Source organism: Aplidium turbinatum, chromosome 5, assembly GCF_918807975.1.
Source record: "Aplidium turbinatum chromosome 5, kaAplTurb1.1, whole genome shotgun sequence".
NCBI classification, from domain to species: Eukaryota; Metazoa; Chordata; class Ascidiacea; order Aplousobranchia; family Polyclinidae; genus Aplidium; species Aplidium turbinatum.
In genome coordinates, this window is record NC_137476.1 from 20,442,220 (window position 1) to 20,456,242 (window position 14,023).

Sequence of the window (14,023 nt, forward strand, 5' to 3'; positions counted from 1 at the left end):
GTCCTAGGGCTAGGCTATACCGTATAGTGTATAATTGTATATGCGACATAGCAGCTATTTTCAATTGGTGTGATTACAAGCTCTTTGTAAGTGATTTTTAGATTTTTTATACAGCAATTCTCTTTTTGGAAGTGCCACATCTGCTCAGCCCTGGACCACTGACCAACGTCCTCAGCTGGTGGATCAGCTACTCCGTCGCAAGTCGCTAACTAAGCAGCTACCATAGTAGTCGTATAATGTGCACAGTTCGCACATCATGGTGAGATGTGTGCCATGGGACGGCTTACAACTTGTCCCATGGTGATGTTCCGATACATTTCACATCTACAGCAGAGTCACGTAGTTCTCGTACAAAACAATTGTTCTTTCCCGGTTGAAACTGAGTTGTTTTAAACGGATTAGCACCAAATCTTCAATGACACTCTGATACTTTTATTTCTAAGAGCAAGTTATACACCAGCTAGACAAAAATGCGCTCTTATTTCGTTTCAACGTCGCGAAACGTAACATAATGAAAAAATGTTAAAAAATGCAAATTTTGCACCTAGGAAAAAAGTCCAACTGAAAATATAAAACCGATGGCAGAATAGACATTAGACAGGTGATTGGCAGTCTGGCAGGTCAAAAAAAACGAGCGTATAGTTTCAGACATCAGATGACATAATTGAACGTGGAAGCAGCATAGGAAATAATAACAATGTCATGTGGTATGTCCTTACAAGCGGATACCCCGCTGATGGGAACCGCCATGGACAAATGTGCACCATGACAACGGGAATTCACCAGGAATCAACATACAATTTACTATTTAGTTCCTAAGCAAAGCTGGTCTCCGTCCTAAACCATCAAACGCATGTTCACGTACACTGCACCCTTAAGATCACATCCTACCATGCAAGATTGCAAGCGCATCAAAAGTGCCACATGCCTCGCCTATGCTTGGCCACTTGCAGTCAACAACAACTTTCTCAAAAAGTTTCCCACGGAATAAATGATCCAGGGAGCCCACAAGAACAAATTCTCTCGATTTTATAAAACATAATTCGGAGAAAAATTATACCAAACCTCCCTTTGATAAAAGTGATAAGAAAATCGCAAAAATAATAAAAATGAACAAAATAAAGTTATTGCGCAAGAAATCATCTATCCCAACACGTTTCGTTTGTTCGTTTATCTGAAATAAAAAACAAATGTTCAATAAATTATTAACAAGTAAATTTTGGAGTAATGAATTAAAGCTACAAAAGCATGGAATTCTTAGAAGAAAACTGGATAGAAGAAATGGTAATACAAAATGTTGTATCTGACAAGAAAGGCACAAGTCATCCATCGAAAAACTTTTCTAAAAAAAACAAACATAACAAAGCACTTTTAGAAACAAATCTATGCAAAAAGTTTAAAAAATTATGCAAATCGTCAACACCTTGAGTAGCCTCTGTTAGTGACAACTCAACATCCACAAAAGCGTCTGAATGAAAATGAAATCCATCGTTGGGACAACCTTACCTTGAGCTTGGTACCGGACAACGCTCCTTTAGCCAAAGGCACCACGCGTCCAGGCGATATTGCAGAACTGACGCGTCTTCCTTTCAAGTAGTGCTTGCCTGGGAAGCAATAGCTGCTATGAGCGTGTTCTTACCAATTGCTTTAGTTTACAGTGGAAATGAGCAATTTTTGAATAACGCAAAAACAATAATAGCCTATGATCAAGATTGGTTCACGCTACCACAAAGCGGCGAATGGTTCTTACCAGCTTCAAATATCTCGACGTTAAAACACTTTCCCATCAAATCTTCGTCCATTGGAAGCAAAACTTGCTCGTAAAATTTGTTGTGGCCGACATAGTGCTTCTTGTCGTGGGATATCTCTGTGACTAAAACCTGCTGCACTTTTCCAACCTGATGCCCATATGGTTCATATGATCGGAATAACTCGGAGAGTTTTTTGGTTCGTTTTTTAATCTGCAAAAGTCGGTAGGAATGAATGGATTCAATTGATTACCAAAAGCAGAAATTGAGAACTATGTGACATGAATTAGTGGTGCTATACTGATGAGCCTGGTAGCTTCACGGGCGAAACAGTGTCTATCACTGTCAATTCTTGCTACACTCAACTGCCGAGAAACACAGTTAGGTTTTTGACAACGCTTCACCACTTTTCATCAATTCCATGAAACGTGGCACTGGACAAGACACAAGTTAGTGAACGTACCGCCTGTCTGTTGATTTGTGGCATCCTTGCAGCGGGGGTGCCAGGTCTGGGGAAGAACTGGTTGATGAACAAACTTGGAAATTTGTATTTTTCACATAATTTCATTGTTTCTTCAAAGTCCTAAAAAAGACAAAATCTTTCTATTTCAAGAACCTTTTCTGTGAACACTGAACAGCCACAAAACCGACGATATAATTTCCTTAAAATTAAACAGAAAACCAAACAAGTAAATTATCAAGCAAACATCAGCCACCAAGCCCGCACCTCAGAGATAAAAATATCTTTTTAATTTGTAGATATTTAAGAATTTGTCCTCCAACGGGCAGACAACTTCTGCTTTAGTAATGATATGGTGTGACTAAGTTATATGGACAATTCGGACATTGGAAGCAAAAAAATCTTGGTATGAGGAACAAACTCAAAATCAGAAAAATAAAGATAAAATATTAATTGAACCTCTTCAGTCTCTGAAGGGAATCCACATATGATATCGGTTGCTATGGAGACGCCGTCAACTCGACTTCTCAGGAAATCGACCACTTGACAAAAGTCGTCGTACGTATATTCCCTACGCATCTCGTACAAAGTCCGGTCAGAACCGGATTGAACTGGTACGTGCAGGAAAGCGTAAACTCGAGGATGGTTCAATATCTTTGCCATTTCCTGTGCATAAAAATTTGTCTTCAAAAAATCAATTAAGTCAACAAGAAAGGAAAAAACAGGGGTAGGAGACATAATGACTAGCTCATGAATAACGTAATCCTCTTTATTAGGTCCAAAGAATCAAAGATATATAAGCCCCACACAATTGGGGTGCTGTCGATAAAGTCGGTTGCCAAGATAAGATGCACCCCATTACCTATCAGATAGCAAGGAATGGGACTTTAACGTGATGTAGTCTACCATTCGACTGCACATAAGGTTGATCAACAGATGCTGATGATATGTGATGATAATTCGACGGGGAGAGGTACGTGGCTCAGCTGGGTGGAAGCCAAGAACGTGTTGTCACGGTTCGAATCCAGGCCGAGTAATCTCATCTTTTCAACACAAAGTTCCACGCTAGCCACAAACAGAACAACAGCCCATCAGAACGTAACGTAAGAACTTGCCACATCAAAAAGTAGACTTTGTGGTTTCCCAAATATACTCAGTAATAAATAAAAATAAAACATTTAACATCTTAAAGAACTTCCAGGGTCAGCGTTTAGATTGATTGATTTTAAAGCAAGAAGCTATACCTCCAAATGTTCCAAAATATAAGGGGGGTTGGTCATGCCAACCCTCAGCATGCAACCATCTGGTATGACTTCGACCAATTGCCAGAGTAACTGAGGCAACGAAACACCAATGTCGCGACCATACGCACCAGTATCTTCACTTGTCAACCATATTTCAACCACTCCCTCTGTGAACAAAGAATGAGTTTAACAAAAAGCTACCAAAACAAACTTTAAATTCGATTTAAGTTATTTTTTTTTCTTCAAACCATCATTAGAGAAAGTGGATTTTTATATTTTCACCATTGCATAGTACAATGTAGCGTTAAAACTTGAAAGCGAAGTTACCTTCAAACGATTTCTTGGCTCTTTCCACGATTTCCGAAATAGGGTAACTCCCCAGCTCTCCGCGAGCGTGCTTAGTCTTGCAATATGTGCACGAGTTCAAACACCTGCGTAGATTGCGGGCACAAAGACACAATCATGTAAGATGCTTTCCAAAGCAAAAGATTTGGCGTAGCCCTGCCAAGTCTTGCAGATTATGTTCTTAAACAAGATACACCAATTACATACCAAGCAAGATAAAACGCACGACGGTGACGTACATATTCTGTCATCGCGTTCGCAAGAATGACGAAAAGCCTTCAAAAACCTTAGACTTGATTTGAACATAGCAATGAGTTGGCGGCCACATGAATCAGTCTTCAGCAGCTTAGGGGGTAACATCACGTTAAAAACCCAGTAGCTCACCCTGTGTTGATGCTGATGATTTCAATGAGGGGGTTTCTTCTTATTTTCGGCAGATCAAGTGACGCTCCTCCTAATTTTTTGGACTTATGCTTTTTCTGCCCCAAAAGTCGAACAGTATTTCCTGATAATGCAGTTAAGTTTAGTTCGTGTATAGTTTTTGGTAGGCTACGCAAATAAAAAGGATAACACAACTTTATTTCAACGTTGAACAGGTCATATTGTTTGAAGCGTTCAAGATTGAATTGATATTCAATATAAAACACGACCCTGAAAGTTTCTGCAGAAAATTCACACGGTTGAAATAATCTCCAGATAATAGTGGAAACAGTAGATGTTGATGAAACGTGTCACAAACTATTCTCGCATCACACAATCTACTTTTTAATTCTAGAATATCCATTATCCACATGTATTCTAGAAACGCATGAGTCTTTGCGCCAAGATGTACAACGACCAATCGTCAGCGTCAAAGAATCAGGGTCTGCTACTATTCGGCGAGTCCGATTCGGCGAGTGCCCTATTCGGCGAGAACCCTTTTCGGCGAGTTCCCTATTCGACGATTTTTTGAATTTTATTTTAATTATCGGGTACCGTAGCCTAATTATCATTGCCGCTTTTACATCGTTTTAACGTCGCTAAACGTTGAAATAAGACCCTAACCCCATTGGGGTTGGGAGTTAGGGGTTGGGGTTAGGGTCTTATTTCAACGTTTAGCGACGTTAAAACGATGTAAAAGCGGCAATGATAATTAGGCTACGGTACCCGATAATTTTAAAAAATGTTTCAAAAAATCGCCGAATAGGGAACTCGCCGAAAAGGGCTCTCGCCGAATAGGGCACTCGCCGAATCGGACTCGCCGAAACGGGCCATTCCGAAAGAATCACGTGCACAGTACTAGGTTGCAAAGAGGACAAATTTGGACTTATACCTTTTAGCGTTTCCTCTACAACTTCCACAACTCGATCAATTTGTTGCACGCCGATGAGCGATAACCCTTTGATGTAGTCTTGTCTGGGGGCGCCTTGCGAAACACATCCCGCTGCAACTATGTATTTCCCTAGTTCGTCGCCTTTTCTGTGCAACCATATGAGAATTAGACTGTAGATGATACAATCAATTTCCATATGCATTGCATAGTTATATTTTCTTTGTTTCAAAGCAATGCTTGTTGTAATGTAATGGTGGAGCAAAAAAGCACTGATCAGCAAACTTGACTGAGACCACGACTTAAAAACAATCCGAATTTTAGAAAACAAGTACTGTGTTTAGAAAGCATTTATTGCGTAAAATTCTTCTTCTGCCACTAAACATGAAGCTAAAAGGCGATGAAATAAAACTACTTACTTTGGTAAACCTGACTTCATTCAAAAAATCACAATTAAGATACCCACATAAGTGTTTGAATCATACCAAAAAAATGAACATACTCGATCATATTTCTGAAATGGTCTTCTGCAGGATTCTTCACGGTGCAGCTATTCAGCAACCACAAGTCAGCTGTGTTGCAATCATCTGGTGCATAGCAAAAAAAATACATTAAGCTGATGGATTTGAATAAAGTGTTGTTAACTTTTCCAAATGGCAAAGCTTAAATGCGTGACAAACAAAGACTTCATTTGCGATTTGTGAAAAAAAATCAAATAAAAAAAATCATAAGATGGGAGGCTGGGAGCAATCATTTTTGTTGGTACGGTTAAAATGGATTTCTGTATTAAACGTTTTTTAACCACATATAGGGGGTCTGCTACTATTCGGTGAGTCCGATTCGGTGAGTCCGATTCGGTGAGTCCGATTCGGTGAGTCTGATTCGGTGAGTTCCTAACCTCTAACCCCTAAACCTAACTCCTAACCCCTAACCCTAAAACGGCAATGATAATTAGGCCACGGTACCCAATAATTAAAAAAAAAAAATTGAAAAAATCCCCCGTCAAGGGATCGGACTCACCGAATCGGACTCACCGAATCGGACTCACCGAATCGGACTCACCGAAACGGGCCATTCCGACATATAGGACAGCATGATCAACACAATGTTGACATAAACCAATGGGAAGTCACATTGAAAATACAGAAAATTTGCATTCAATCTAAATACATCACATATATGTAAAGTTATCTCCATAACAATAAAGAAATTGATTGAGAAGAAGCCTTCAACAATCACAAAATTCTATCCACTACAAGTTAAAATTGAAAAATGTATGAGTTTCACTGTACAAAATTTTTGATAAATACGTTTCTTGATCTTTTTTTTTTAAATAACAAAAAGGAGACTATAGCCTACTTGCCTGTGATAGTGTACCCATAGGAAGCCAGCTGACCAGCCATATACTCTGAATCCGACGAGTTGTGTGTGCAGCCCCATGTTTTTATGTAAATCGATTGAGTGCCAGGAATGATGCTAAAAATCAATATCAATCAATTGACAACATACATTTAAATGATGTCTCTATCAATTTTCACATTATTGTTTGCTAAAGTTTTCTTCCTTCATCAACTAAAAAAATGGTTTCCCTGTAATAGGTATATACATTTATACAATCAACATCAGAAAATTAATAGATGTACCATAGCCAAATCAAAATCATTAATGAGTCATTACAGCTTGAAACACTGCAGGTTTTCTGTTTTATTAAATGTGACATAACAATGTTATCCTTACACAATACCCATTACCCAGACAGCAAAATCCGTTAATTTTGATTCAACGTCTGTATTCTGTAAACGTTAAATCAATGCAAACTGACGGATTTTGTTGTCTGGGATAGACTTGGAAGCATGGGATTCACCTGTCACCGTGTGGTACTTTAACCTCATCATCAATAACTCGTGACTTTTTAATGTTCAAACGTGGACGAGGCAACACAAGTTGCTTCGGTGAACTTCTTTGCAAATTTGGTGCATCACCACTGACGATGTCTTCTATGTCATCCACATCAAGCGTTGCTACGACTGGCATCATTAACCAAACAGAGATAATGCCCCTACAAAAATATTTCCATGCATACAATAAAAAAATATAATGTTTTCAGAAGTATCATATACAATATATAAAAGAGTTGCTCTAATATAAACATAGATAAAACTACAAAATAACATGGTCCACCACTTACAATGGAGCATTGATGCACAATATACCAAATGACAATTGAAACAAAGGCACTACCGTACATGAAGTTATAATACAGTAGTAAGAATTAAAAGAAATTGCAGTAGTAATAATTACTAGTTTAACTGAAAAGTATTTATTGTGGTCACTTGTCAATGCGATCAAAATTTCATATATATTGTTCTGCTACCATAAAGAAAATGAACTGTGAAATAATAACAATGAAAAAATAAGCAATAACTCACTTAAAACTTCAATGCACTCAAAAATTAAAAACATTTTTTAAAGGAAATGAAAACAATCAAATACTTTGTAACTTAAATTTCGTAGAATGGATGAGTCTACAGTACACTTTGCAGAAATAAAGATTTAAGAAAGTGATCTGACAAGCATAAAGACAAAAAACACTCAACACAAAGAAAAATAATTTGGAAACGCAATTTGGCACAAAACAAACAGTGAAAACCTTCCACTGTCGTCAAACTAAGTTATCGTCGGCTCGAAGCAATATACTCTACTAAGGCACAGATCATTAATACTACACTTTACTACAGCTATATCACTTGGAATTGATAGAAATATCATTACATAATATCATCCGATACTACATTGTAAGCACCAAAGACATTAGGTAGAAAGCTTTCTATGAAACTTTGCTCAGTGTTATAAAAAAACAACAACAAGGTAACGGCCCTCAAAATTTTCAAAAACAGTGCTTTGTATTTAAATCCAATACTTTCAGATGGAAGCTTTTATCCTCAAGCCAGACAGCAATCCCGATTGGCACAAAGTGTTGTCATTCATTTCCAAGTGGCCATTATATGACAAAAACAGTTCATAAAATGAATAACATTACCATGCAATACCGCTTATTATTCTAAGAACAAAGTCTCAGAACAAACCTTCGGCTCAACACATATCTGTATTAATGGGCGTTATTTTTTTTGCAAAAAAACAAAAACATAATTGAATACACATTTCAGCACATTAAAGCAAACATCTGATGTGTTGGCTGCCAATTTTAGAAAATTACTTCTGGGTCTAACGAACAAACGGGTATTCAATGTCAGACAAATAGAGCTAAGATTAACGAAGGTGTATCTAAGAAGAATGCACACTTCATTGTCAAAGTGTCAGTCAAGTCTTATATTGTATTGAGTACGGTACTAGTAGTATGTAAAGAACATCTTATAACAGGAAAATACACAGTAAAAGAAACTTTTACAATGCGAAATGACACAAAAACTATATCAAATTCTGTGTCCACATACAATATTACAATATGCTCAAGTCGCTCATATACAGAAACTAAACTTGGTCAAAATAGAACAAAACGTTTTTCATTTTTAAAACTTTGATCTTGCAAAATCACAACACTTGAAAATAGAGTATTATAATTTTCCCTTCTAAACACCCCGATGTAACTCCTTGATTAACTACAGGTGAGATAAAAAAAAATAATAACATGGCAGACAAGCTGTACACTGGTAAAACGTGTGTAAGCTTTCTTATTCTCGCAACAATATCTGATTACGTATTTTCTTGGTCCCTTTGAAGGTTAACTTGCCTCAGCTTGTTAGTTTCATCATCAATTTCCAATCGTACTCTATTGGGAAGTAATGCAGGTTGACCAGTGAAAGATGGTTGGCTACCAAATAAATTGTCATTGTAAGTGGATGGTGAACGGTTTAAAGTGGAAGAGAATTGATAAGCATTTATTGAAGAGTGATTAGCAGAACCACGAGACTCCATCAAGTCTCGTCCAGAAACATAATGCCAGTATGGCAGGGGTTGTTTCTCATATGCCGTGCTTGGTTGAGATGAAAACCTGCCGAAGTATTTCTTCCAGTTGCTTGCCAATTCATTGTCTACAAAATCACTTACAAAATTACTTGAACGAAAAGACACAGACTGAGGTTGGGGAATGTAAACGTGCCTTTCTTCTTTTTCAGCCATAAGCTGCATGATATGATTCAACTTCACATCAACTGTTTTTAAATATTCCATCACATGACTTGGCTCATTAGAAGTTGGTACGTGTGAAGAATGTGGAGGCTCATGTACACTAGCTTTAACGTTTTGCTGAGTCGATGTTGCATCTGGGTGATAATTACTTTCACCGATCCATGAGGAGTAAGAAGCATTATTTGTACTCCCTCGCCAAAGTGGGTCAGTTGTTAAATTGACAGCTTCTCTTTCAAGATTTCCCTTGATTTCTTTCAACAATCGCCTGGTCTCATCGTTAGAAGTGCCTTGCTCTGATGTATTGACAGATTTATGCCATGACACTCCCTTGACACTTTGCCTTTGTAATGACTGTTGCTGTTTATACAAAAACTCTCTTGCTTTTTGAAGTCCATCTTCTTCCTTTTCCCACGCCTTTTTTGGAAAAGAAGAGACCGGTGAAGGAAAAATAGAATCTTTTTCACGGCCTGATCTGGTTAAGATGGATGGTTCAGCCAAGTCTTGAAGCTTTAAGTCGATGTCAGGATGAAGACGTTTTGAAGCTGGAGAATCAGCTTGCTCTTGAAGTTGCTTAATTTTTCGTTGAATGTCTTCTTGTTTTCTCTTCAAACTTTCCACTTCTAATTCAAGAGGATTGCTAGCAGAGTGGTCAATTGTAGTGCTCAATTTTGGTTTATCAATTTCTGGGTGTTTTCTAACATCATCAATCTTGGTTTTTAAAGTATTTTCAAGTTCATTTAGTCTTTCTCCTGCACTCTCAAGGTGCTTACGTTTAGTAACTAGCATTTCTTGATCATTTCTTAATTCCTCACTGGCTAGTTTGTACTGTCGAGTAAGGTTCTGGATTTTGATTTCATTTTCATACTTCAAACGGGCAGTTTCAACTTCCAATTCGTTCTTCATTTTCTTACGAAGCTTTTCAATTTCAGCTTGGTATTCCTCATGATGGCTGCTGTTCAACTTTTCAATCTTTCTGCGGTGCTCTTCCTTTAACAATGCAATTTCTGTTTCATGTTCAGCAATCACAGCATCTTTTTTCTCACTGAGGATATCTCGAAGACTTTTATCATGGTCCTCAGCGACATCACTGTATGTTGTATAAGAGTTACAAAGATGTTGCTTTTTGTCTTCATATTCAAGTTCAAAATCACGCTTCATTGAATTTAAGTTGCGTTCATGTACACTCCTCAACTCAGCCATTTTATCAGCTTGTTCTTTTTGCAACTCGGCGGTCATCTTCTCTTCAATTTCCTTCAATTCAGATTGATGTGAAGTCTTTAGCTCTTCCAACTTTTGTTTTTTAATGAACTCCAACTTTTCTTTTTCCAAGGTGAAACTGTGATCAGAATCCCTTTGCAGGTTGGCAATTTCTTCTGCTTCAATCTTTGTAGAAATTTCAGACTTTAACTTTACAAGTTTTGCATCAGCTTCTTGATTTAGTTCCAACACCTTTGAATCAGTTTTCTTTTTCAAGTCCTGTTCAAACTTCAACAATGTGTCAGATTGCCTTTTTCTTAATTTTTCTTTTTCAACCTGAAGATCACCATCTAACTCTTCTTGAAAATTGTGCAATAATTCAGCTTTTAATTTTTCAGCTTCTTGTTCGGCATCATTTTTCAACTTGCCTGTGCTCAAAACACTTTTTTCATTGTCCAAAGGAAGCAAGCTATCACTTAAAGATTCCCTTGCGGAAAGCGATTCTTTGGCTTCATTGACAGAATTTAGCATTCGCTTGTGTGCTGCTTTAGAAGCTGCTTCTCCTGGAGTTTCAAAGTGGAATGGTATGTCTTCATCAGGAAAATCAACTTCTTCAATAGCATGAAGTTGATCAATGTCCATCATATTCATCATATTTTCTGCTGCTTCTTGACGTAGATCCAACTCCTCCGGATCAGAATTAGAGGAAACATGCATGTTATCAATGTCTTCATCATCAGATATCTGATACTCAATAGCTGACTGTTCTAAGTCTTGAGTTTTCAACTTGTCTAAATTAATTTTTCCCAACTCAGCTGTGCTACCAAGTGAACTCACTGTATAATTCAAAGGGTCTTGCTTTTTAACAACATCTGTAAAAGGAAAAGCTTGTAATCCCAAATTAGGGGATTTGCCCAATGGAGAAGAAAGAGACGGGATTTTGTTAGACCCTCCCATTTTTAATGGAGCTAAGCCACCAGAGATTAGAGTTAAACTCCCACCAACAGACAAACCAGAGTTAAGCAAGCCTTGATGTGATCCAGAATTTAGATTATCATTTAGTTTCAGCTGATTAAGTGGTGCTAAATCAGGTTCTGATGCCTTATGTTTTTTCTTCTTTTTTGACTTCAATTCTTTTTCCTTTTTAATTACTGTGTGATCAGTGGTTGGTTTAGTTCGCTTTTTTTGTCTTTCTTCAGCAACCATTGCTCGATAAAACTCATCACAAGGATGGTCCCAAATGCTTTCACCAGAATCAAAATTGAAATAGTAAATGTCTCCAGTGGTATCTTGACATGGTTTCCAATGAGCAGGTAATGGAGCATTTATTCCTTCTCGAGCTATCCATAAGAGATCTGCATCAGTGGCTGGATCAAGTCCGATTACTCTGGCATACTCGAATATTTCTTCTTCCAACGGAATATAATTTTCATCATAATCTTCTTCAAGAATTATCTGTTCACTCATAGTTATCTTGTTAAAAAAAGCTGAAATATGGAAAACTGTAACAACAAAAAAAATGATAAGAGCATCATCCATCAAACCACAAATACCGTAGCCTAAAAGAGCAAACAAAATTCAGTGTTAAGGACCAGCAACAAATTTTACTTATGGGCTACTTTTTAATACTGTATCAAGAACGTCAATAACATCGTCAACAAATTTTGCTTTGAACAAGTTAGCATATTTAATCATTTATGATATATAGAGCTTAAAGCTGTTTTGGTATTTCTAAAAAAAAAAATCAACACAGATTTAAAATTAAAAGTTTTATTTGGTAAGTGTTGTTAGGCTAAACTAAACTTTGGTTACAAGTCAGGCAAAAACGAGATTACTAAACAAATTTTAATGTTTAGGCAAGCTGTGTTGAAAACTAATGTTAGGCTGTCCAATGTCCATAATAGGACTTGGTTTTGACCAAATATATAATATTTCTATACAACAACGCAAACCGTTGCTAATATAATACTTCTTAAATTTCGTTCTAAAAGATTTAATAAAAACTCTGCCTAATATGCCATATTAATATGCCAAATAACAGCATATTCCGTTTGTGGAGCAAGAAAATAAAATAATTGGCAAATAAACTGGCAACATTGTCATCCACAATGATTAAGTTGGTAGCCACTTTAACAAGTCGAAATTCTGCCACTGAACTTGACTAGAATGAAACCGCCAACCAATCATAAGCTACGGTTTAAGTGACGTAAAAAATGGCGAAAAGAAGATGGTAGAAAGCAAATTAAGTGATGGATTTTTTGTCAGCTGGTTGGCTTAGGGGTTAGGGCTAAAAAGTAGTCATTTCATTGACGCGGGTTCGATTCCCACCACTGCTATTGCTCTTTTTCTTCTGTAATTACCGAATAAAGTTCAAAACAAGCATTAACTCTCTGGATGAGTGCTAGAAGGGTCACAATTGGACGGTAGCCTCTTATAACATGTTCTGATTGGTTGGCGGTTGCATTGTAGTCATTCGCAGTGGCAGAATTTCGACTTGTTAAAGTGGCTACCGATTAAGTTGGGGAATCCCAATAGTTACAATACAATAGTTATATACTTAAAAAGTAGATTTTTGGTAAAAAAAGGTTGTGCAATCCTGCTGTACGGTAGGCTATGTAAATTTACCAGTCACTTTTATCTGCTAATTCATCAATCTGGGAACTTTAAAAAAACAAGACACAAGTTTTATTCTGCAAATATCTCCTGTATATCATTTGAACAAGATGCAATTTTTCAACTTAATTTTAGAGTTATTTTAATAACACTTGGACAAGAACAACTTTTCTTTCCTCTGTAAAATCATTCCTACTTTTAAATTCAATGCGTAATTTCTTGGCAGTGGCTATTTGACCGGCTCCGGTCTTTGAATCTGAAACACTATTTGACCGGTCATGACGTCACTGCATAAGCGCTTTTTTCTTTTTCTCTTTCAAAGCAACAGACGAGAAGCGCCGATATAAGTTCTAACTTCAACACGTATTCTTCAACTCAGTCCGTGGCGCGTGCGATACGTCTCCGGCTGCCAATTTAGAGGGGATGAGTTCGATACCATCCGGAAGCATTCTTTTTTCATTTTTTTTTTATCTAAATTTTGATTGACCCGAAGCGCATTTATGTGGTCAATTTTTAATTTGAGTAGCCTACAGTCCAAGTTAGTTAATAGTTCTCAAGTATAGTTCTCAAGTTAGTTATATACAATACTTCTTTTAAAAGAAATGATAATGGTAAAACCATTTTTTAAAGAAGTATTGTATATAACTAACTTGAGAGAAAAATGTAGGGTCGTTCGGCAACACACGTTCACTTATGACGATCGGAAAATTACCAAGAGAAATTCTCAAATTCCAGCAAATTAAAAAAACTCTAACAGTATTACTCACATTTGAAAAGACATGAAAAATGGGCTGTAGGCTACTCAAATTAAAAATTGACCACAAAAATGCGCTTCGAGTCAAAATTTTGATAAAAAAAAAATGAAAAAAAAAGAATGCTTCCGGATGGTATCGAACTCATCCCCTCTAAATTGGCAGCCGGAGACGTATCGCACGCGCCACGGACTGAGTTGGAGAAT

At 37.1% G+C, this 14,023-nt stretch overlaps 2 protein-coding genes across 2 annotated transcripts; both read right to left on the reverse strand.

Annotated features, from left to right (window-relative positions):
• Positions 1-422: 422 nt before the first annotated feature.
• On the reverse strand, positions 423-8,760 carry LOC145769945 (threonylcarbamoyladenosine tRNA methylthiotransferase-like). The gene is made up of 12 exons (XM_082581499.1): positions 6,971-8,760; positions 6,470-6,582; positions 5,609-5,693; positions 5,110-5,255; positions 4,182-4,302; positions 3,780-3,883; positions 3,453-3,619; positions 2,668-2,874; positions 2,212-2,331; positions 1,751-1,961; positions 1,507-1,604; positions 423-1,174 (listed from the first exon to the last, which is right to left on the reverse strand). Exons 1-12 carry the CDS (start codon positions 7,141-7,143, stop codon positions 1,055-1,057), a joined length of 1,665 nt encoding a protein of 554 aa, XP_082437625.1. The 5' UTR covers positions 7,144-8,760; the 3' UTR covers positions 423-1,054.
• LOC145769936 (uncharacterized) lies at positions 7,166-11,919 on the reverse strand. The gene has a single exon (XM_082581485.1). It carries the CDS (start codon positions 11,917-11,919, stop codon positions 8,821-8,823), a length of 3,099 nt encoding a protein of 1,032 aa, XP_082437611.1. The 3' UTR covers positions 7,166-8,820.
• Between the last annotated feature and the right edge of the window lie 2,104 nt (positions 11,920-14,023).

Excerpts from the sequence above, each read along its gene's own strand:
- LOC145769936 (XM_082581485.1), bottom strand. The coding sequence starts at position 11,919 with ATGAGTGAACAGATAATTCTTGAAGAAGATTATGATGAAAATTATATT.
- LOC145769945 (XM_082581499.1), bottom strand. The coding sequence starts at position 7,143 with ATGATGCCAGTCGTAGCAACGCTTGATGTGGATGACATAGAAGACATC. Across the intron at positions 5,256-5,608 it reads CATTTCAGAAATATGATCGA|AAAAGGCGACGAACTAGGGA; the intron begins GTATGTTCATTT and ends ATGGTTGCACAG. Across the intron at positions 1,175-1,506 it reads TGTCCGGTACCAAGCTCAAG|ATAAACGAACAAACGAAACG; the intron begins GTAAGGTTGTCC and ends TTTTTATTTCAG.